The 25,560-nt window shown below is 38.4% G+C and overlaps 1 protein-coding gene across 1 annotated transcript in view; it reads left to right on the forward strand.

Annotated features, from left to right (window-relative positions):
* Window positions 1-19,995, forward strand: part of RGS22 (regulator of G protein signaling 22) — a 61,585-nt gene extending 41,590 nt beyond the window's left edge. The window contains 10 exon segments of the mRNA XM_040072998.1: window positions 1,830-1,992; window positions 2,609-2,784; window positions 4,577-4,634; window positions 6,710-6,871; window positions 9,826-10,005; window positions 11,463-11,603; window positions 15,083-15,289; window positions 17,011-17,113; window positions 17,673-17,766; window positions 19,912-19,995. Coding sequence (XP_039928932.1) covers window positions 1,830-1,992; window positions 2,609-2,784; window positions 4,577-4,634; window positions 6,710-6,871; window positions 9,826-10,005; window positions 11,463-11,603; window positions 15,083-15,289; window positions 17,011-17,113; window positions 17,673-17,746 — 1,264 coding nt within the window. The 3' untranslated portion in view covers window positions 17,747-17,766; window positions 19,912-19,995.
* The last annotated feature ends 5,565 nt before the right edge of the window (window positions 19,996-25,560 follow it).

The raw sequence follows: 25,560 nt of genomic DNA on the forward strand, positions 1-25,560 counted from the left end.
GCAGATAACAGGTCATGGACCCGTATGCTGAATTGCTTCTGGTATTTCCTGCTTCTTTGTTTATCACAGACAAGTCCCATCTTAAGTGGTAGAGCCAGGTGGAGAAATGTTTAATTTATGGAGCTTTTTTTTTTTTTTTTTTTTGTCTATTTTAATAAACCTTCATAATAAAGAAAAACCATTTGAAAAAGTCTCATGAAAGTGTTTTAGAGGTGGGTCCGGACTAGTTACTCTGGAGTCCAGCTGGCACGCTACAATAAAGGTGCTTAAAGGTACTATAAGCTGAAGGGATCCTAGAACTAATGCAGTCTGGAAAAATTCAGAAAAAAACCAATGAATACGTCATTTGCCTTTTCATCAAAACTTATGGTTCTGATAATATCCAGTTGTAAGTGATCCAAGTTTCAGGAAGGACAGGCTGCTGAGTACCTGCACAAAAATTCTGGTAAGAAACTAAACAAAGCTCCGTTATTTAATACTTTGTTAAACATATAGGCTATATTCACACAATGGCAGGACAATTTATGTTACTTCAGGTTAGTGAGTTACCACTTGTTAGTCTCAACAGGCTAATTGAATATGGATGTGCTCCTGATCCAGTATGCCAGGATAAGCCACCACTAAACGGTTCATCTAGCACACTTGAAGATTATATATTTTACCTTTTTAAAAAGATGCACATATTTGGTCAGTTGTCATAGGTAGATGCCAAGGAGTTACTCCATAAACCACAGTAATTTGGATCACTTACGTTTGGGTGAACTTAGTCACATTGTGATGAACTCGCAAATGAAAGAATTTCAGTCTCAACAGAACTTAGGGTTCTGTAAGGGTCTCAAAAGACTTTTGAAAGGAGAACATCTGTTCTTAAATCAGTCAGATGCTTTTGAATGTTTTAATCATAGATTAATGTTTTGAAAAAGCCAGTTGTTAACCAAATGGAAAACGGAAACAGATTTGTCTGAATTCAATGTTTCATATTTCCTGCTGCAAATACAGTGAATGTACTCACTAAAATGCTCATAGAACTTCAGCTATTAAGATACTGTCAGAAAACAGTAAAATAAATGAAACTGAAATTGTAGCTATGTCATTTATTCTGTTGTCTGATTTGAAGAACAAAACCATTCTACGATTCTATAGAAAACAGACTTATAGTGTAAACTCAAATATTATGAACAATGTATATATTGAAAATTGAATCATTGAAATGATTTGTCACCAACTATGACTAATGAAATAAGTAGTAGATTGGTAATTTATGAGAAAACAGCCCACAAAAAGCCCTAGAAACAAATTTTTCCATTGTTTTTTATCTGCTTAACTGCATACTGACTTAAACTCTAGCACTTCACACAGGGCAAGAAGCGGGGGATTTCTTGTGCTGATGTTCCCAGCTGTCATCCCTGCTCCTTTCTCAGGCAGTATAACAACGAGGCAGACCAGGAGGCATCAACTGGTCTCTCAGTGGCTCACAGCCTCAGAACTGATTCAAATTCTCATCTGTTTCATTATTCATTCTCTCTGTGAGCTCTGCACAGGCCCTGCTGGATTTAGCAATGGCATATTGAAGAGGTTACTCCTTTCAGGGTACCCCCAGATGGCAGCTTAAGTGAGATCTCTAAGATAAAAGTTTGCTCTGCCTGTTCATCAAGTGCCATGGTCTCAGCAGATGTACTAGCAGAGGAAAAATGACATAGAATTTCAGCCCAATCTGACCTGGTATTTAGGTCTTGAATACTTCGGTGGGTTGTAGTTAAACTAATAACTCCCTAGAATGTTGATGAAATTAACTCAATATTGAAATAACATTCTGTTTAAATTTGTAGCATGGATCTCATGTGCTGGCTAGATATTGAAGAGTTCAGAAAGACACTCCACAAGGATAAAGAAAAAAGTGATGAAAAATCTAAGGACATTAAAACCAAGTACTTAAACAACAAGTACTTCTTTGGATCCAACAGCCCAGCTACCAGAAAACAGCAAGAAAAGGTAGCAGTTACAGAGCCATTCATAAAGAAAAATCACTCTGACTGTGACTGAAATAAAAATCCACAAGTGGGTTAGATCCATCTTTTCCCCAAGTTATCTCCTCAAATCTTACCTATATTTTTGTCCAGAAATCGAGTTCTATTCTGGTTGTATAGGTCCCTTCCTTCCTGCTCAGGCTTTTCCTTCCTATCTCTTACAGAACATCTCTCTTAAACTGTGATCTGAGGCCACAGCCAGAGCACACACAAGACAGCTCAGAAAAAGTGTAAAAATGACTTTCAGGCACAGTGACTTTTTCCAGCTTTCTATTTTAGTATGTCACTAAAGCCACAGACAGCAAGTCTAAGCTCTGGTACTCTGATATATCTTGATACTTAGGCAATTTACTTGGTCAAGCTGGGGTATTATTTGCCAGAGTCTGTATTCTATTATAGGTAGGGACAAATGTAATCTGTTCCCTTTTATGAAAAGTACATGTGAGCCTTGGGTAAGCATGCATTAAGTGCTTTGCTTACAGTTAAGCTCATGCTTTGCTAAATCAAGGATGTGGAGAGATAAAGGACTTTTGGTATACACAAAAGTTTATGTCATGTGTTATTGTATTTGGATTGCTTAGCTAATGCATTCAGGTGGAGGAAGGAGACAAAGCCTCCATGATCAACTTTCGGCAGCGGTTCTGCTAGAAGTTCAGCAATGCGTCCAGAAGAGATTAGAAAAACACTGGCTGCCATTGTTCCTGGCAGATGAACACCATGCGGTGGAGGGACAAGCAAAGGTAATTTTTTAACAACGGCAACACATACAGGCATTGTGTTTTGTTTGGCTCATAATTTACCATTGGGATAAAAAGTTCCAGAGGAAAAGCAGCCCACAAGTTACTTTCAGTTTACATTGAAAGAGATGTTGTAGAATGTACAGGTTGAAACATTTATCTTGATAAGTGTGAAGGCAGTTCATCTGAAGGCTTAGTTTAGCTGACAGTGTTATTGTTAGATCCTAAATCTGGAGGAGCTGATGTTAGCTCTGCTGCCATCCAGGCTGCCAGGAGAGTGACCTAATTTTTGCTGCAGTGCTACACTCTCCCTATGCCATTTTGCCTTAGCCATACTTAGTTGCACTGCTTTGTGTAAAGGATTTGCCCAAGTGGACCAGAACACAAGCAAATGAGAGAGCTTCCCAAGCTGTAATTCTTTCTCTCTTGCTGTCCACATTCTCCCATCTGGAGCTGCAGTGCCTGTAGAATCGACTTCAGGACTTGTGAAATTCTTCTGAGTGGGGAGGTTAACTGCCACAAGCCTTGCTCCAATTGGTTACTTAAGAGAGTTGCCAAAAAGCTGGGAGTGAGGAGCCTTTGACTCCTGCTGATTCATTAGAAAGACTGAGGAATGGGCAGAGCTAACATCTGCCTTTTATGAATGCCTCTGTGGCTGTGATCCATGTAAGGGGATCATCCTGCTGGTGACAGATGCAAAGACTTGGTGTTTTGCACTTCCACAACAGCTCTGACATGTGAATGTCATAGCAGAAGGAAACTTCACAGTACCACCAAGCAGACACATATGTAGCTGCAATGGTTCATAAAACTTGTTTTCTATCACCTTTATAACATCATGAAGGCTGTCAGAAGTATTGTCAGAAGTGCATATAAACTGAATCTTTTCCATTGATTCAGAGCACTAAGCATATTGAAAAGTATAGATTTTAATAAGAGAAACTGTAATTTTAATAATGATTATGTTAGTTAAATTAAATCCTAACCCTCTGCCCTTTTTAGCTGAACTCTGCCTCCTTTACAAGCCCTGGCAGAAGACCAAGCAATAAGGCTAAGCTGCTTCCAGGTCTGGAAGCTAACTCATACCTCTTTTTGCACCTGCTGCACTGTGTTGGCAGGGAGATTAGCCCAAGTAGTTTAGAAAATGCTGTTTTCAACTCAAATAAACAGTTTACAGGAAATACATACTTCTAATGAGCTTTTAGTCTTTTCCTAACTCCATTTATGTCAAATTGCTCTTTTCACTACATGAAAATTCAGAGGATGAAAAGATTCTTTGAAGAAAGTATTTCAGAAGAAGTGAAACCAGATGACATTCTCCACTGGCTTCATATTTCAGAGTGACAAAACAGTGTGGGCATACTATGTAGTCCGTATTCAGGAAACCTGCCCTTTGCTTTAGGTGTAATTTAGCTACACAGACGTTTCAGGATCAAGTCTGTATTTCTGATACAGCTGTACAAAGGAACTAAAACAATTTCACAGTAAAAAAATGCCCAAACCCCAAATTTATTCCTCACATAAGTGGTCCCTTAAAACATTATGGGTAAAATAAACTCCACCATCAGTGGGGGCACAGTTTGACTGCTGTTGCCTCTTGTCTTCTCTAATTCCCTAGTCTTAATGAGCAGGTGCTCATTTATAGCTGAAGAAGGGACAGCATTCTGTGTGGGTCTACAACAAGTTTCAGACATAAAATCCATAAAAAGACATATGAAGTATTCTGTCACTGGAGTCTTAATCATTAAAAGGCTGACCAAAATACAGTATTTGAAAAATGAAATTATAAGCTTTTGTTCAACTATACATAAGGGAGATAACTGAAGATCTTTCACACAAAGACCAGCAAAAGACAACCAGGATGTGGAAGGCAAGTGAAATTTACTGTCTTTCTTGTGTCTGCAGTTTCACAGTATTTTTCATTTGGACCTTGCACATTCTTCACAATTTCCCTGCTGACAGTGAGGCCCAAATATAATGCTGTTAAAAGCAATCATGACTGTACTGGTTATAGTGGACCGATTACTCACATTACTCCTAAATTTAGCTCCCTGCTGGATGTTCCTGGTTAATTTCTCTCCCTTTCCATCTGGAGAGGTCAACCTTGAAAAGAAAGGTCTCCTGTCCTGGGCTTTGGAGCACTATTAACACTCCTCAAACTAATATTGTACCTTTAATTCACATTTATCTGTATTTTGCATGCAGTGGACTTATTTGGACAAGCTGTTCATTCCAGCATCTGGTAGTTTATTTATTATTGCAAGTGGATTACGTGCAGACACAAAAGGGAATGTGAAGTATGCAGCAGAGTGGGCAGGTTTAATCATATCTCACAGTATCTGTTTCATTTAGAATTGTATTTTAATCTCACAGCACTGAGATAATATCAAATTTAAGCTTTTTAGACCTTTGTAATAATACATTTCATCAGTTGTTTGCCAGTTTTTTCCTCTTGAAGAGCAGTGAACTTTTTGTGATTGCCAACATACAAGTTGTGTACATTTGTTCAGATGAACTTTTATTGTCTGTTGAAATCAAACTAGAGACCCGGTCACCAATTATCCATGCAAACCATCATCACAAAAAGGATCCAAAGTGCATGTGGGTTCTGTTAACTGAGTTTTGCCTTTGTCTGTTTGTCAGGAAGATGGTTATTCTCCATGTTCTTCTTCAAGGTTGTTGACCCATAAAATAAGCAGTCTTTATATACTGGTATAGGGATGGAAGCAATGTTTTGTTCTTCCCTTCATAAACATGCCCTAGAAAGAATTTTTCTCAAAAGTTCCCTAAATCCTGCTCATAGGGAATAGAATGTGTTTGCAGTATTGGAGAAAGGCTGAGAAGATCCAACCCTACTGCCTAAATTGAGCTGACTTGATTTTAACCAAAGGACCCTCTGGACAGCCACCACTCTTCTCCTTGCCAGGGTAGACTGTCACCCCCGGCAGGCTCTGTGACAGAACACTGAGCATAACCCCTGTTTTTAAGATAAGCTGCATAAACTCTTTCAGCTTTGGATCAGGTTAGATTTCCAGGACTGTACAACAACTAACGACGTTTCTGACCTATGATCACCATTGAGCAGAACTCAACCCCTCCAGGACTTCAAGAGTTTTAAACCACTTTTAGAAGATGGTTTTCATTCATCCATCTGATAACAAAAGGGGGTTGTTTGGCTTGCTCCTCAGCAACAGCACGAGAACTGTTTGTTCAGGAAGGCAGGCCAGCATGAACTTCAGTTCAAACAAACTGTTCCTGCATAAGCCATTTTTCTTTCTCCACCCTTTCCTGGCTGCCTACTGTTCTGTGCTTGGCAGCATGAGGATTTCCAAAATGTTTCAATGACTTTAAATTCTATTTTAGTATTGGTAGCTTTATTTCACAGAGAGCAAACTCTCTGGCTTCTGTTGGTGATCATAGCAACACATTTCAAACCTCATTTTGTTGGTGGGATCCCTGTCAGAAGTATTTTACAAATTTAAGCTATGTGGGGTGTGTGTTCATTTTTCTTTGTTGTTTGTTTGCATAAAACTCAAACTGTTCTCTAGAAAAGTAGCCTGTTGCCATAATCAATAACAATAGCTGTTTCTATATTTTGTAGTATGAAGTCATATGGTCTAAATCATTGTCAGTCATTTCCTCTCCCATCACATCTTCCAAAAAATGTTCCCCAAACCAAACTGGAAACAAAAAAACCCAAAACCAACCAACCAAACAAAAAAAAACAACAAAAAAAAACCCCACAACAACAAAAAAACACAACCAAAAGAAAAGGAAGAAATGAAACCTTGCCACATTTTATTGTATCCATGTCATAAACTCATAAACTACTGAAAGTTAGGGTCAGTGCAAAGATAAGAATCAGACAGTTTACACTAACTAATGCCTTTGTTATTGCTTTTTGAAACAAAGTTTTTTTGGTGCATTTATTTCTTCTTTTGACAGCACATGGACAATAAGAGTGTTTCTTCATCTAGTGAAATAATTGCTTTTCGCAAAGCGCTGTTGGATCCAGTGACAGCAAATCTATTTCAACGCTTTGTAGCACTGAAGGGAGACCTACTGGGGAATGGAGTGCTCTTTTGGCAAGAGGTGCAAAAGTATAAGGTATGGTGGTAAAATGGAGCAAAGGGAATAGCATTCAATTTGTAAGCAAATGCATCCATTCTTGCATATTAGAATTTTAACAAAAATATCTATGAGCATTCTGTTGTTCATAGTAAAGCCTCTTTCACTGTTTAAACTGTTCTTTTCTTCAGTGAAAATCCTCACTTCTTAAGGTAGCTATTCTTGACTCAAATACATTATCCCTGTATTTCTTTATGCTTCTTCAAACTGTAGCATTCTTCTGAGTCTCTAAAAGAACACTGCTATCTCACTAATGCCCAGAGTTTGATATATATCTGTTGAGCAGTAGAAATATGCAAGCATTAAAATATTCATTTTGTCATTAAAGCTGCTATCTGAATTTGGTAATTTCTCAAAATTGAGAGATAACTTTAAAATTCAATCAAATCTACAGATGAAAAGATGGTATCTACCAAAAAAACCTGTATGTACAATGCTGACTGCAGCTCCCTTGCACTTTGTAGAATCAAATTTGACTTGAGCTGAGCTTAGGACCAAAGTGAAATGTGATGGGAAAGGTCAGCAGGGATTATATCTCTCCCAAATATATATAGTTTTGTGAATTGCTTCTCTGTAGGTTGGAACACAATGGAAAACCTCTGGAGTGAAACTTTAGATCACACTGCAAGCCTCCTAGGAATGCCCTGGACTGAATGCAGGGACACCACAGATCTTTCATGTATTCCACATTCTTTTTGCTTCTGGGATATTCCTGATGCAAAAGTGTTACCAGAGTGCAGAATCTCTCCTGGGCTCATGAACACAGCCTATGTGCACATGGCAGGCAGGGAGCATGGGATCAGTCAACATGCTCAGAAATTGGGCGGTAAACACAGTTGGTGTTGCAGTAGCACTTGGAGATCCTCTGCAAGCATGTGGGTGTATTTTCACTGTTTACTTTTGTGAATTTGAATTTGGTGTCTGCTTTAGAAGGTGAAGCTCCTTTGTTTCCAGGGGACAGTCTCTCTTCTCCACAAAGGCTCTGATCCCCAGTCAAGGAATCACTGGCTGAAATGCTCTCTAGGGGTGCTGCTGTCTCTCTTGTGGTGAGAGAGTGACTAGCCTAGACAAAAACTCTGGTATGGAGGCACCTGGTGTTCCATGACATAAATCCTTTTCTAGATATTTGAAGTTTTTTTGAGACTTGTGACTCTTCATTGCTACATCATGGATGACATGGAAACTTTCTGCAAATTAATATGGAGTGCAGTCTTAACTCCTTTCTTTGTACAACAGCTCTCTGAAAAAAGCCTTCATTGTTTTTTGTCCCACCCCCTTTCCTGCATTTATGTTAATTTTATTTGTCTTGTTATCAAGAAAAAGTACAGTCTGACCATATTTCTCCATGCATGCAATTTGTCATGGCTGGCAGTTGACGCTCTTTGTGGAAGCAAAGGGCTGGAGTGGTAGGAGTGTTGTGGGTCAGGCTGAACTGCAGGAATATTGCCAAAGGCGTAGGCAGCACTTGGCACAGTGCATACTTGTATTGTCTGAGCCCTATCATGCCATCAGTTTAGACAGAACTCCCTTTAGGAGTCAGTGACTGCATTGCTCCCCTTAACCCATCTTGCTGGCGGCACGTCTTGGGACAATCCAAACCCAAAATTTCTTTTAAAACAAATATGAAGAAACATAACTCTGTGGATCATTTCCATCTGTTCATCTATGCTCAGTCTCATCTCTCATCATATCATATGGCTTATTTGTCTTCCCTCTTGCTACAGCTCTCTGCCTTCTATGCTAGATGAGCAAAGAAAGCCATAATATATATTCTTAGGATATATTGAATATGTTTTTGCATTGTCTTTCTTTATTATAGTTGTTATCATTCTTTTTTTTTTTTCCTTCCCAATACTAAAAATATTCATAACAAAGCAAGACAACTCTTTCCTAGATCACATTTCTGGTTAAAAGCCATGGCTTTAATTTCTTTACAAAGTAAATATATAGCCTTCTATACCAAAACTAAATTCAGATACTTCATATAAAGGGCTCTCTTCTTGAAAACTCTGGAGTGCTCTTTGTGTCTCAGATATTCATATTCATCATATTCATGATAATCTTCTCTGTAATGCTACTTATTATAGTTATAGTTCTAGTGTCATATAAATTTCTTGAAATATATGGATAGAGGGAAAGTTCATGTTTCAAAGTGTTGAAAGGACACTCTTTGAATTAATTTTCCTTCATATCAAAGTCCAATGGTGGCATTGTCAGCATGGTAAAATGCAATAACAGGTTTTACAAGAACAATAGGATCACACTAAAAAAGTAGAAAACCTCAGTGTTCATTTGACATCTCACTCCTGTAAGTTCAGGTTTGTTTTGTATTCTGTAGTGTACAGAGTTATTTCAAACCAAAATCTTCATTAAGATTTGAACTAGAAAATCTCAATGAATGGTGAAAAAAGAAGATTCCAATAAATGGAAGATTGTACTGGTATCTGACATTATCCCCTCTTGTGACAACATTCCCAGTTAGAATATCTTGTACCCTCTAAATATTTCCCCTCTTTTGCTGGAGCACTTAAAGCATTTATCTTTTAGTTACCATGGCTATGCAAGTCATAGCAGGCTCATTGTGAAAATAGTGCATTTCACACTTGTAGATGTGTTTCTCTTTTCAGAAATGGCTCCTATTTGCCAGTAATGCACTTAAAATCTATGCTGTTCCATTTGAATATGCAGGCAGAGAATATCACCTAAAAGCAATGATTGCTGTGTATCTGCATTTGCAAACCAGAAGCCCTGTGCGTGTTTTAAGTATGTTTTTGACCATGCACACTTACCAAAAGAATTTTGCCCTGCATACTGAAGGAATTTATTGTATAATTTTTTTTGTATGACTATTGCTCTTTGATCACTGGTGCCCTGTAAAGGTTCTTGTGTGCTTCTCTCTCCATTGACTGAAAATGCTATTTTTCATCTTTCAGGACTTGTGCCATTCTCATTGTGCTGATGCCATAGTTCAGAAAAAGATCACAGCTATTATTGACTGCTTTATTAATTCTGCCATACCCCCAGCTTTGCAGATTGACATCCCACCTGAACAAGCAAAGAAGATTGTGGAGCGCAGGAAAGAACTAGGACCTTACATTTTTAGAGAGGCACAGGTAAGAAGCTGGGTGAATCTGTAATTGGTCTGGCTAGAGACTGAGTGCCTGATTTTAAGAACAGTCTTTGTTGCTTATGTGACAGTCAAGACTCCACACATAAGCATGGGCTTGAAGGAGAAAACTATACTCATATATTTCAATGACTGTAAGATGCAGATGTAAGAGAGTCTTCGGATATATACTACTCAATAAAGAAAATCTCTGACAGCTAGCTGATCCTGGAAGGCTGTTATCCAGGTTATTCTGGCAGTAGAAATGAATTCTGTCTGTGTTCTTAATTACTTGTTCTTTACCACTTGGTTAATGTCACATAAGTAATTCGTAGTTAGAAAGTTTGTGGTTTTCATGTTTTGTGAAAAATGCAGATGTGAATAAAGCACAAAACTTAACTTGCTGAATGTCTTTCCCTTCTTTATTGCAGAAAGTCTGTATTAAATGGCTGTAGACAATTTTCTCTCTGCTCTTTCTATTAATCAGGTGGAATAACAATTTTGGAACCTTTACTGTAGTCTTACTATTTTCTTACCCCTTGATACTGCTTTGTCTTATCTTCTATGTCCAAGAAAAGTAGTTCTTCTTTTCCTATAAAATTGCCACCAACACCTTTAGACATCAACTCTGAGTCCATAAAGTGGATGACAATAGATGAATGATTTGTCAGAGAAAAGGGTTCAGCCTGTGTAAAACCCAGTGACCCCTAGAAATGTGGCACAAAACCAAAGGAAGAACTAGGCCAAAAATCTGTGACTGGAACCCGACAGTGGCTCACAGTCACTTTCAAGCCTCTTGAGCCAGAAGCAGTGAGCATGCCTGGCTCCTTTGAAGCCAAGTTTCTCAATGCAAATTAAACATCTAAATAAATTGAAAAATGTGAGCCTTAGTACGTGCAGCAACAGAATTCACTAAGCCCCTCTGTTTGCTTTTCTAAAATTGTTTTTCTTATTCTAGTTCAAAAACGACCCTGTGAGAGATTATATCATTTAAAAATTATCCAAGATTTGCTCATAGATCTGTAATGTGGTTTAAGAGCCTTTCCAGAGGCAAAAAAGTATTTCCTTTCTCTTAAGGAGGGGAAAAAAGCCCTCTCCCTAATGAACTGAATATTTGAAATACTTGAGCAGAACAGCGGTGCAAAAGCAATTCTACTGGTGTATATTTTATCAAGAATACTTGTAAAAAGTGATGGATGTTTTCATTAATGCAAACAATTGTTTAGGGAAATATAAAAAAAGAAAGTGCCTTTTAACTGTGTTTTAGGAAGATTTCTCACCAGTAATAAACACACTGATGAAAAGCATGTGCCTAGCAAAGCTGGGCTGAAATGTCAGGACAGAGTACGTGGGAGGAACAAGGCTGTGTGTTCAAAAAAAATAGTTATCTCATTCTGCATTTTATTTTACAGTCAACTGTTTCCTTAATACGGTCAAGATTGACTTTATTTTCTTCCTGTGCAGATGAGTATTTTTGCTCTTCTGTTTAAATTTTGGCCAGAATTTTGTAAGTTCCAAAGCAATATGGATAGTGACAAAATTCTTGTTGGCTTGGAGAAACAAAAGGAAAAAGAGATGCGAAAGAAGGAAGGGATAACAGCAAAGGTAAGGCTCGTAAAGTCTCAGGTGACCGCTGATCAACTGAATAACATGAACAAAGATGCATAAAATAAAATATCCCTTTCTCAGCCTGATCTAAATCTACCAAATCTTGTTAGATTTCAAGCTTTACACACAACCCAGTCCTAAGGTGATTAGCTCCCAATTCTGCCAATACATATACATATGTTTAAATTGAAGCAGATGAGTCATTTGAGTACTCCTTTCATTAACCAGAGGAAATAATGTATTTTAGTGACCTTTTGTGCCAAGAGAAGAGTAAAAAAGAAGGCTGAATTAAGAACAATAAATCTGTGTGCAGTCCATGTATACTGTGGGCTACTGCAGACCTGTTTGCACTTTCATGATCTATAATTGTCTTAGAATTTATGTTCTGGATCACAACTGAAATCAAACCAAACCAAAACCAAAATTGATTTCATATCTATTTTCCAGAAGGACCACTTGAAAATCCTGCAGATTACTTAAAAAAAAAAAAAAAAAAAAAAAAAAAAAAAAAAAAAAAAAAAAAAAAAGTGGTAATTGCTTTGCATAACCTTTGCCTTTTCTTGAATATTTCTCAGCCTTTAAAGTGAAATTGTTAGACTGTTCACAGTGAGTTTCCAGACAGTTCCAGCGCATTAACAGAACTGTGATCTCTACAATGGAATGCTTGTTTGTAAAATTGTTTTTCTTGGATTTTTAAAATTAAAAGAAAATGGACTTCTTCTTCTATTGATTATAGGCTTTGAAAAAGTTTACTTTTTATTAAATACAATTGTTTGGCAAGCTTTGAGAAGAGAACATTCTTTTAAGGGCAGAGAAATTACTGGACTTGCAAACTATAATAAGTAGCATTACGGAGACCTTTACATATTCTAAATACCATGTACATGTGTTGAGATGTTACATGTGATACAGACGACACAGCTATCTGGACAGATACAGACATAGGCCCATAAGAACATGTATACATTGTTATCCTCTTTTAGGCACAGGAAAACTGAGGACCAGTGAAGGTCACACAAGGCCACACACCAAGGTCAAAGGAAGTTTAAAATCCAAGAACTCATCTTCCTTTGTCCAAAGCAAGAACTCATCTTCCTTTGTCCAAAGCACATTGTCTCCATGTACATGCATCTGCCAAGGCCATTGGCAATACTTACAGTGCAAGAATGCAAGGTTTCAAAGTAATTCACTTTTGCGTTTTCACGGACTTATTTTCCATTGGTTTGTTGCCTGTCTATGAGATTTCTGATCATGATCAAGGAATAAAGAGCAAATATTAGGCAGGAGAGAAAAAGCCTAGCTTTTAGGGAGTACAATGGGAACGGTGAATTACGCTTCTAAGCAGGGAAAAAGAGTAAGAAATTTTAGAAAGTGACACACAGAGAATGCAGCTCAGTAAACAATTTGTAGAGTATTCTTATCACGAAAAAATCAGTGAACTAGTTATCTTTTAAAATCTCTTTAAAGAATGGGTGAAACAGATAATTTTTTCCAATATTTTTTAAATCCTTTCCCCTTTCTGTTATTGTAAAGAATTTGCCATTTCCTGTTCTCTTGCCTGAGATTACTGTCCTCTCGGTGGCAACGTAATTCAAATGATTCAGTATCCCTGAAGGACACTGATAAGGTTCATCTAATATGAGCAATAGCAGGTTCACTTGTTGGCTTGTGGAAGGTGATGATTTCTTGGCAATGAATATAAGGACTTTGTTCCTCTGCCCCACCACGCTCATTGAATGAGAGCAAAGCTCTGGCAAGGGTTAGAAGCAGCTTTTCTTATATATATCTCCTCTCCACTCCACAAATCAGTTGCTATTTTGGGTTTATGTCAAACAGAGCAATCATAGTCCTAGGAAAGGAATTTGCTTTCTACTCCCTTTACACGTGTCCCCAGGGCACTGAATCTACCTGTGCTTTTAGAACTGAACAGATAAAAGTTGGACTTTCATGTAGTATAGTGGAAAAAATGGGCAGACAAGGAGATTTTCACTGAGCAATGATGCATAACTTGGTATTGTTTGACTATCTCAATATTTTTTTGTGTGCCTATTTGTTATTTAAGGGGAAAATTCTTTCAAATGCACCCTGGCAATGGACTTGTTCCTTTGTTAGCTGCTAGATGCATATGCCACATACTTACAAATATATAAGTCACTTTTTGCAGATTGCCTTGATGTCAGTACTAGCAATTTGTTGTATGCATCATTGCATTTTATCTCCAAAGTAGAGTTTGGAATTTTTTTGCTTTCAAGTGCACGAAATAGCTTTAAATTTTTAGCTTTAACTTAGATTGTAGATTTGTACTTACTCTTTCCATGTCCTTAGCAAAGAAAGCCATCAACCTTATTCTCCTTTTCCGTGTTTCTGTCATGTCTCTAAGCAATAAGCTTATTTGATAGTAAGTGGTGTAATGGCATGGGATCTAAATTCATTATAACATTGCTTAATTTATTATAAGTCATTTTTAAAGATCTTTCTTAATTCACCACTCTCATTGAGAGAGGCAGCAAACATAAGCTGCAGTGCAGTAGTATTCATGCTGCCTCTGTGTTTGCATTGGCATCCCTATTCCACCAACTGAGTGTGCCACACAAGTTACTGAGCCTGTTTCTGGAGAGAAGATCAGCATCACATTGCCTGGGCAATTCTGTACCCAAATTTCACTCTTATAGTTGATGGGTTCATAGGATAGAGGGAATGATGAGGAAGGAAAAAGCACTTTGGGAGCAAGGAAACAAGATAGTGTGGGTTTTTTTCCCAGATTTTTCAGGGATTTTTAAGTAACTTTGGGAACCATTTGATCCTCTTTTTTCCCCCCACTTTCTCACTTGGAACATGGGAGGGTTATATTACTCATCTCTTGGAGAGAGCTCTTTGTGAGGTCAAATATGGACATCGATTAACATTTATAAAGAGTTTTGGGATCATCAGACAGAATGTGCAAAGGTGAAACAAACCAACATGAAAATGACAAACAGTTAATCACCAGGGCAGTTTGCCAAAGGTTACAATGCCTTGTTCTTAACTGTAAATTGTACATTGCCTATTTTCCTAATTTGTATACAGTTCATACACAGCTACTGGACCAAGCTGGAATTAATCATGACAAATCCTACATTCTACATTTATACCTGAGGTGAAATTAGGGGTTCACAATGTCTTCTCTGTCCTTAAAATATGTTCTGTGGCAGATCTGCCCTGTCACCTAGCTATATTTTGGAGCAGGTATTGAATCTGAAAAAAGGTGGTCTGCAAGAGTGTAGAGGACAGGAAACATGAACTAGAACAAAGAAATGCTTTAAAAAAGCAGCTACTATTTTAAAATATGCCCAACAAGATGCATTATGAAACTAAACATTACAAAACATTACTGCAAATGACACTATCTCATTTCCAATGATGATTTTTGGTTCCTCAGACTTTGCTTTCTACTTTAGCTCTGTAACTATTTTTCACATCTAATTATGAGTTTTTAGAATTTGCAGGGTAAAGAAGTGGGGAGAAATCTCATGAACCTGGCTCAACTTAAGTCCTTGACTCAACCTAAGTCCTTGACTCAGCCTGAGCCCTTGACTCAGCTTAAGCCCTTGACTCAACTGCCAAGAAGAGTTTTGGCAAATGAACTTGATACGAAGAGGAGATCATCAACATCTTTAGCACCTATAGGTGGATATGGAGGGAAGGTAAATAATACATGTTTCTACAGATGTCATTCAAGAGAGATAAAATGATCTTCGGAAAAGGGGAAGGGGGAGTCTGGTTTTGAATTCTGCTGTCAGATGGTTCTTCAATAACTGTTCATTCTTCTACAATTAGCTTTGCTGTTGTATGCTTACCTACCTTGCAGGTGAAATTTTTTGTTCATTATTGGGTTTTTTTAAAATGTAGGTTCTGAGTAGTATTAACAGCTAATAGAATATTAAGGTCTTATGGATTAAAAAGAATCTGTATTTAAAGATAAATTGAATAAAAGGTAGTTCAGTTCTGGAATAAGAATATTTTCATTATTTGTGAAATTCATATCCTGAAAGAATTTGGTTTAGGCTAGAGTACTGTACTGGTCATATGTAAAAAACTGAAGCTGAACTTCTTTAGGAAATCTAGGTATTTGAAAATCTGACAGCAAATATCACTTCAAGACTTCTTCCATAGCAACTCTGACTATGCATCAAATCTGTAGTGAAAAGGTAACAGTTATTTTACTGGGAAATGGGAAAACCGGACATGCTACATTGGGCATATCAAGGGATGGGCTGAGTTGGCACTGCCAGAACGTAATGGGGAGCCTGTGCAACCATATAAGCCCAAATATGTCATGTGAATCAGGAGAAAATCACACTTTGGCCATTGTTTGTATTCCATAGAGCTCTTCCCATGGCATTATGGTAGTGAAGAGCAGTATATAGAAAAAGGTACCATGAAATACCCCCAAAATCTGAAACCACAGTGTGAATTGCATCGATAAGCTTACACTCTTACCCTTAAGTGGACCTTTTCACTTTTGCTCATACCTATTTTAAAAAAAAGTGAGTTGAGCAAGCCAGTATATCCCTGGCATACACTTAAGCCCTCAAGAAGAGGTAGAATAATCAATAATCTTTTAAAGGGCAGTTTCTTCTCCCTCTGCAAGCCACTTTCTACTATAGGAAGGTGCTAGAAGTTCTCACTGAATCATGATATGACAAATTAGCTCCAAACTTCTCATGCCATAAGATAAAAACCAGGCCAAATAAAAGTGCAGTTCTCATCCTGTTTTGGAAGAGCAATCTATTATTTACATTCAATCTGAACTGTGGTTGTTTTCTTTAAAAGCAGTATTTTATCCTTAGAAAAGGAAAGGATGATGTCTCCAGTTGATCCGCCTCTAGTGGTAGCAGCATTCTGCTGGAGAGGGTAGGCAGAAGGAGCTGTGAGGCTGATGAGATGTTCAGTGAAAGGACATAGTCTAGAAACAGCTTTCCTTATATATATTTCCTCTCACCTCACAAATCAGTCGCTATTTTGGGTTTATGTCAAACAGAGCAATCATAGTCCTAGGGGAGGACTAAGGGTGTAGCACAGAGATGAAATTAAGTCCTTGATAGCACAAATGATATTTTGGGAGGGTAAAGATCTTCTGCTTTGTTTTTGAACAAGAAAGGAGAGAATAACACTCAGACCAAGGATGAAGAATAAATTAAACATTGTATCTGTCAAAGTTGCTTAAAGTGTTTTGAGATTTACTTATTTACAGCAATACTCTTTTCCCCATTATTCCAATATTGTAATGAAAAAAAAAAAATCTTAATATTTGTCAGTAACCAGCAATAAGAATATAACATAAGTTTTTTATCTTACTGTTGAAATGGATCAGAAACTACAGTGATATGACCTGAAGGCTGATGGGTTTTGGTGGTTCTTGCAGGCTTCCTCGTCCTATTCCAAGTACATAGAAGCCTTGGAGCAGGAAAGAATATACATTAAAAGGGAAGAAGATCTGGAGAAAACCTCATCATTATTCCCTGCAGGTTATTAACCAAGCTCTGTAGTTTAGCAGGATAAGCTTATAGCTTAGGTGAATTTTTCACTGTGCAAGGACTTTGTTTGCTCTTCTTCTGAGTTGTGTACAGAAACCTCTGCCTCTCTTACCGTCTGTAGGGGAATTGGTCTCTGCACTGTACTCATGAGTGGTATATTTTATAAGAAAGGAAAAGTAAAAGATGCAGGGTATCTTTGCACTGCCTTTACTGCACAGGTTCTGCTGCAGAGAGGAATAAAGCCATTTCTTCACTCTGCAGTGACATGGCAATCATACACATTTCACCTCCCCGGTTTCTCGTGCTTCATCAGCTTACATTCAAGCAGATACTGAAACCTCTTTCTCACAGTCTGTCAGTATGTTTTTGGAGGATGTGAGAGGCATTGCTTCATCCTTGTTTCAGCTGTGAATATCCTTGTAAGCCTTTGCCAAGAATATCATGACCTGTTTCTTATGAAAAATATCCATTTAACAGTAGGGCTAGCAATAGCACTATGTAATTTTCAGTTCCTTCAGTTTCACTTTTTTTTTTTTTTCCCCATATGCAGGTTCCTTGTCTTTGTCCTCCCTGAAGCCTGAAAGTTCTGTGAAAGCCACCATCCCTACGAAGCATAAATTCTGAATCTTCCCAAGAAGCAGGAAGTGAGTACCAGACTGCCAACAAGTGTACTCTCAAATGTGAATTCTCAAAAGCTAGTTTTCTTGCTGCCAGTGCTGATGCTCATTAGTAGCAAGTTATCCCACTCCAAATCATGTTTAACTGAAGCTGTACAGCGTCCATACGAAAATAAGCTTATTTTTCATGCCAGCAATGGTTAGCGCATCTAACGTTGGCCAGATGGAATTTTGTTGCAAAATGGCAGTCTCTGAAATTAGGTCATCTAAGCTTTCCAGTTAAGATATTTTAAATAGGAACATGAGATGACTGGAGAAATCTCAGACTCTACAAAGTTACTGTCAAGAACTTGACACAGAGCGAGCAATAGATCACCTCTGCCAAAGCCACTTAAATATTAGACTGAGAGAAAGAAACGGGAACACAAAAAAACCCCAAAAAACCCCAAAAAACCCCCAAAACAAAACAAAAAAACAACCCCCCCACAACAACAATAACAAAACCCACAAACAAACAAAAAACCAACCAAACAAAAAAAAAACCCAAAAAAACCCCCAAATCTGATAAAGACAGAAAACCAGATTTTGCTTCATAGTTTGAATTCCTAGAAGGAAGAATCCTCTAGAGGTGTTTTTTTTTTTTTTTTTTTTGTTTGTTTTGTTTTGTTTTGTTTTGTTTTTTTTGTGGGGGGGGGAGGCGTTAAGCCTTTGTTGAAATTAGGTGGATTTAAAAAAATTATTAGAACTTGGACTATTACTGCCTCCCTTCTGTGCTCCTCCTTCCTCTTCTAATTCTGTACTTAGCACTACTATTTTAGGCAACTTGGTGTCCTGCCCTCTCTAGTCCTCCTAAAATTCCAAGTGTCTGAACATAATGCTGTGGCAGCGTTTTCTGAAAATGACTTCAGAGAAAACTTTGGCATTCCTTGGCCCTCCCTCTCACTCTCCTTCTGCCCTCTTACCATGTTCTACAGTTGCAGGTAGAGTAATCCAGCCACCTGGGGCCTCGCAGGTGTGACTGGATTTCTTAACCTTTGCCTTCTGCACTACTGTTCTGCTCCCCATGGAGCTGGATCACTGTGAGGAGTTCTGGCGCAGGGCCTCTGCTCCTGCTCTGTGGGTCAGGAACCTCCAGCTGGCCCCAGTGACCACAGGGCCCACAAGGCACCTGCACCCCTTGCTGCAGCCCAGCCCAGCCATCTCTGGCCCACCCTGGCTATTCCAGACTGGAGAACTGCATTCCTGCATTCCTGCCAGGCACTGGGCTGTGGCACAGGCTAACGTGATGAGAAAGTTGAGGTCCCGTGTGACTGGAGAGATCTCTCCCACCAGCTTCAGTTGCAGCCCACTCTCTAATGCCCCTGGAAATTTGCCTGCCACTGTCCTATAGTGGTCTGACCACTGGTAGGGTGAGATAGCTACACAAGACCATGAATGCTCTTGATGGGGCATCTTCCCTCCACTTCGTAACAGAACAGGTCACACCTTGTCTGTTGGGGATAAATGGCATGGCTGGCAGCAGGAGGCCTGTGAGAGAGGCCAGGGCTGCCATGTGCTAGGCACAGCCAGTCCCAGTTGCCTCCAATGGACTCATCACAGGACATGGCTGATCCCTCAGCCAAGACAGTGGCACCTTGGGGAAACACATTTCAGAAAGAGCAAGGAAAGCCAGAAAGTGGAGGAAGAAATAAATGGAGTGATAAGCAACAGAGGGAACACCAAGGGCAGGGGAGGACGTGTAAGAGGAAGAGGTTAAGGGGGAAGTTGAAGAGGAGCAGGAGGTGCTCTATGGTGGGTGGAGCAGATACTCCCTGTGGCCTGTGGAGGATTGATGCTGCAGCAGAGGAAAATAGTGAGAAGGAAGAAGGAGCTTCCCAGTGTCTTACTAAAGGGACAGAGTGCAACAAGTGGTGGTAACAAGGAGGGGAGGAGGGGTACTTGGAGTGGACTTGAACCTGGGAAACATGGAGGAAAAGTGTTTTCTCTAAGTGTGTAAATGTTGTTATTTTCTTTCCCTCTCTCCCCAACTACCTGAATCATTAATTATTTATTCTAATTTGCAATAAATTGATTTCCCCAATTTGAGTTGATGCATTTTTTGAAGAACTGTTATGATTATTTCGACTGGCACACATTGCTGAACACAGCAATGACATTTTGTTACCTTTTCAGGCACATTAAAATCTCTCTGAAGAAGGGAATGCAGAGACATTCACTGGAGGTGGCCAGGAGACACAAATGTAATACGCATGCAAGGTTTGTTCTTACAATTCTAGAGCAAAGATGACGACTCGGAATTTTATTAAGAACCATGGGATCAAGGGTAGAAAATAAACATCTTCCAGTGTGTTCCTTATCAACCTGATTGTGACACTGGCTCTTGTGTTAATAAATTAATAATATACCTTGAGGCTCAAATCACAGTAAGATTCCACTGAAATATGCATGGCACAAACTACTAGGTTTACTATCTTAAACATAATCAAACCCAGTTCTTCAGTACCTGATCCAATGAATAAGTAATATCCCGCCTTGAACTGACAGCTCTGAAGCAGGGTGTTTTGGCACACTGTACTCTCACTATGCATTTCACACAACTTTTATTCGTCGAGGATAACCCATGAGGTCTCTGAGTTATTATAAAGCCAAATGCTCTTGTTGTTTCCTCCCAGTTCAGTCTGATTCCTGTTCCAAAGTTCACCTTCTGTCTCGTTTCTGAGTTTTGATCTATAAGAAAGGCTTAAAATCTATCAGGACACAGATGGAATTGGGACCTTCTATACACTATCATTAATAACTCAACAGAAGGTTGCAGGAGCTTATAGCTCTTGTGTAGCTTTCCCTACTTCTAAAAAGTTTTAAAAATACTTGGGGCACAGTTGATGTGAGGACTAAGGATTAATTGAGAAATTAAGAGGGGGCAGGGGAAGAATTAAAACTAGGCAAGAGACAGGATGATACTAGACCTCTCCACATTCTTCAGACCACTTTAAAAACCAGTCCCCAGCCACAAAGCTGTTAGCTCCATTCTTCCCCACATGTGTGTAACGCATGTAAAAGAAAGGCTGATCCGCAAGCTCCAGTGAGCTCAGTTCCCGAGGATTAGCCCTGAGTCAGGGATGGGACTGTCTCCTGCTACTTGTCCTGATCCCTTGGACAAGGAGCATGAGCCATGTAGCCCTGCCTCCTTTGTCAGAAGTACTGGTTCTTCAGCTGGAGCTCCCAGATGATGCTGCTAAAGACCATCCAAGGGTTGTTTCCCCCTCAGTGTCGAGTGGCAGCTGAGGACAAATAATAGTCTTCTTCACTCTTGGCACAAGAGTGACCAAGAATTGTAAGGGATTTCCATTGGGTGTTGCTTCAGACAGGCTGGCAGAGAAGAAATACACTTTCTTTTATGGATGTAGTTGCCCTGCTCATACATTCTCACACAAAGAGCAAGGGAGATCATTGGTTGAGTTCCTGCTTTGCCCATGGCTCAGAGTTTGCTTCATGCTTCTCTGCACTTGTTCCGTGCTTGAGTTACCTGAAAAATATGTTTTTGTTGGAAGCTACAAGGGACTAAAACACAAAATACTTTCCCTGGTTTTTATGTTTTCCCAAATTTCCCAAATGCAGTAAACTTTAATATTCAAAACATCTGAGGAAGTTGGAATGCAGCATCTTGTAGTGAGCAGAGCACATGTGGTACTGTGTGGCCTACCGCTCATTAATGTGAAAGGCAGAGAAGAATCATGAAGTGCCATAAATGCAGTGATGTATGTCACCCTAAAACGCACATGGAAGGCCACCTTCTACTACTCTGGTCAGTACAGTGCACGCAACCAAGTGCTGGAGCATGGCAGGCTGTTTATGTGTTGCTGTATTCTCGCCTTCATGGAATTTTGAGGCAGTTAAAAAACATGTAGATATTGCTTATCTTATGCTTGTAGTTTTGACATGATTAACCCTTGGATAACCTAAAAAAATTAAAAATATTAACCGGATATTTGTTACAAATGATAAATCTCCTTGTGAATTTTCCAGCCTTGCCAAATAGTTAACAAAAATTTACCAGCAAATTTATCGCATGCATAAAACTACTGTCCCAGACAGTAATGATCATTAATACCATACATGTTTATGAAACTTAAAAATAAATACTTCATGTACTTAATTAGTGAATAGAATTTTTCAAACTGACCCTATTCACTCATAGTGCTGCCAACTGAGGTTCACTCTCAATCTAGTTTGCTGTTCTGTCTCTGTGGTAGCAGAAACATATGGGTGTATGTACACACACGTGCACTGTTTTAGTGCCAAGGCCATGTCTTCAGTATGCAACTGAGAAGGATCACGCATATTAGCAATGCTAGAACTAATGTCATATCATTATTTTCATTTTATGTGTCAGTTTTAAAGAAATATTGGGCAATTGAACAGAGAATACATTAAGAGACAGGGACCCTTAAATTTTTGGGTTACTGGATCTAATCTAATGCAATGGCAGATACCCTAGAATTGCTATTTGGTGATACACCAGAAATGGAATAGTGGTTTAAGTCTCATCCCAAGGGACCAGTTCCAGCAGAGAGTCTGAGAACTGACTAAATATTATTACTCTGAATGGTGACTCTATATAACTTCAGAATATTTGTACTTCTGTTGTCTTTTTGTCTTGCTCTTGAGATCTGTTCTCTCTCAGGTACCATCTATGTGAGCTCAGCAGCTTTAAAGAGCTAGAAAAGTTTTTCTCAACAACCCTAGCACCTCTCCCTTCAGACAATTAAAATCTGTTCCTTGTTTAAGTACTTAGTGACATTCAGAAGTCTCTACAGCAGAACAACAGTTCTCTGGGAAGTTTGCTGTTACACACAATAAAACAAATTCTCTTTTTCAGAAACTTGCAAACCTAGAAAACTTCTGGATAGATTTATGCTCCAGTGGTGTTAAAATACAAAATGCAATCATACTCATTCATACTGGCTTACTTTTGTTGTTTACTCTCAATTAACAGCCTCTCAATTAAGTAGAAGGATTATTTTGGATTTTTTAAAGATGTAATTTAGATTGATAAATATTTACATTAAAATGCTATTACTGTATATTTCACTTTTTTCTCATCAGACCCGACATGTTTATTAAAGCAATTTATAATTTTTCAGAGTGCAGTCGTGAAATTTCTCATTCAAATACTTTTGATATCAACACAAGCTCTGATTAGATGCTTCAGAAAGGGCTTTATACATTTTGCTTTGACTTCTCTTCTGCTGCTACATGACACAAAAAGTCAGATCATGAGATGAATTCCCAAAACTACATAGTGCTGCATTATGCTACTAAGGTGCACATTTCTGTCATTTTACAAGAGTGGCAGTAGCCATGACTAGGCCATTTAAAAAGGGCAAAATACTTTTTCCTTTGAGTCTGTGCAATGCTGCTCTTCCATTGCCTCTGTACTCCTCACCATCCCATTTTAATGGCTGCTTCTTAAAGTCCTGTTAATGGGGAACTGTCTTAGACCACGAACTGTGGGTTCATTTGACTCCTTCAAGGTGTGAAAATCTAGTTTTTAGTCATCAGATGTTGAGATCAGCAATGGGGAGAGGCATTTTGCAGATACAGTAGTAGACCTGGTGGAGCAGACCCAGTTTCTCTTACTATACAGTACAGGGTGCCCAAGGCCAGACTGATTTGTGCCACACCTTCTACATATTTAAATGAGAAGAATTATTGGATTCACTTTGCAAATATGTTTGACTTAAAAAAGGAGAAACCTGCAGTAATGAAATCTACAGATAAAAGCATCAATGAATTGGATATTCACATCAATTTGGGACCCTCAGTTTCCTGCTGTTGAGAGCACTGAAAAATGGCAAGTGCTCCTTCATTGCTCCTTCTGTGCCTTTAGCCCAATACAGGACTGTAGGTACATTTTCCATCCTCTACCTCTTGTATGCTTGTGAAATGGCCAGCCCCAGTCCCAACCAACACATTGCTCTAGTCAAAAATGTTGACTTTAGCATCTGTGTGTAAAAACGACTGAAGAGAGAACAGATGTTTCAAAGTTCTGTCCCAAACTTGGATAAGAAAATCCTTAAATTATTTATGTTTCTAATGTTAAATGCTGGGTCAAACTGATCACTGTGAAGCTGTATGTGGCCAGTGGAGCTGCAATAATCTGGCTTAAATTTGACCTATTTAGAACTGCCCATTACATTCAACTGGTGATTTTCATTACTACTTTTTTATAGAAATGTTTTTAGTGGCCATTGTGAATCATGTCTGAATAAATCTAAGATGGGCTTAACTGATTTTTTTTTTAAGCTCATGTAACATTGCTGGTTTTAATACTTTAGTAGTTGCTTTAAAATTTTAGAGGAAGACAGGTTTGAACAAAAATTTTAGATCTGGGTCTGTACTTACAGATAAAATCCACCTAAATTTGAGCATTCCTAGGATTTCAGAGAGTTATAATTCACATCTCTGTTTCTAACTCCTTCATGCATGATTGTCTGAATGTGCACTTTTGGAACAGGTCCATGTCTAATAGGCTAAATTGTAGTTCCCAAATCAGAAGCCACATGGTACTGCTATATAATTTTCTTTTCTCCTCTTATAATGTAGCCTTCAAAAAAGTCAAGTAAATTGAATTATTACAAAACACAGAAGTCTACACTTTCTACCTGCTACTGAACTCACACATTTTTATTTCTACCAATGATTTAGTAAAGCATTTGCACAATGGCCACAGTGGAGACTCTTCTGCCAAGTAATTATTTATCAGAACACTGGAGTGGATTTGAATTGTGCAAGACCCACTAAGCTGTCCTAGTATGGTAAGGGTAGTTAAGGTGGAGATGAGATTCTCTTACTTTTAATACTTATAGAGTCAAGCTAATTTTTATGTCAAGTACAGGCTGTTTTTACTTGGATTTTCCTCTATTTACTAATTAAAATATTTTTGTTTTGTGGTAACATATGCGAAAGCGCTGACAACAGCTTTGCTTATTCCACATGTTAATTATGTATTTGCCCAGAGTATGCTGATGAACTGTGTGCATTTCTCACGTTAAGATTTCATTCCATGTCAAAGGAAAAATGGGAATGTAGTAAGTGGATTTATGTGGTTAATTTTTGGTATTTCTTTTTCCTCTCAAGCAATCTTGTACTATTCCTCTGTACTGCATGCATTTGAAAATTTTTTGTTGGCAAGAAGTTAAAGAAGAAAGTAATACTTGCTTCTCAGAATAGGATTTTTGAACAAAGCAAAGCAATTCTGCCATTAATGAGACAGTTAAAGGAAACAAATGACACGGCAAGCAAGAGAAAGACCACAGCATCACACTCAAGGAATTCACAGGCACACAATAGCTTATGCAATGTTCCCCATCTGACTAAGTCAGTAAAAACAGAGATTTCCTTGGAATTATTCACTACAATAGGCCGTGGTGACTATAGCTCAGTAAATGCAGTCAACAAGTGTATAGCAATCTCTAGTAGTTTTCATCCATAGGCAACTCAATGGATTTCATGCCAGCTGCAAGACCAAACACAGCATGGGGTTTGCAAACCCCAGACTTCGATGGGCTTTGATACCACTCATTCCTGAAAATTGTACTTTGGGAATTGAATCTATCACATCTCTAGTATAATTTACACCCTTACAGTTTTGTATGTGCATATGCATTTACAGGCATCTATATGGGCATATATATGAACACAATCTGACAAATGCATAAAATAACCTTATTTGGAAACTGTTTTACTGTCATAATCACATAGGGCTTAAGTTTGGCATATATAATCTTTTTTTTTCTAATACAATATTTCAACCATTTT

This window comes from Hirundo rustica, chromosome 1, assembly GCF_015227805.2.
Source record: "Hirundo rustica isolate bHirRus1 chromosome 1, bHirRus1.pri.v3, whole genome shotgun sequence".
Classification (NCBI taxonomy): domain Eukaryota; kingdom Metazoa; phylum Chordata; class Aves; order Passeriformes; family Hirundinidae; genus Hirundo; species Hirundo rustica.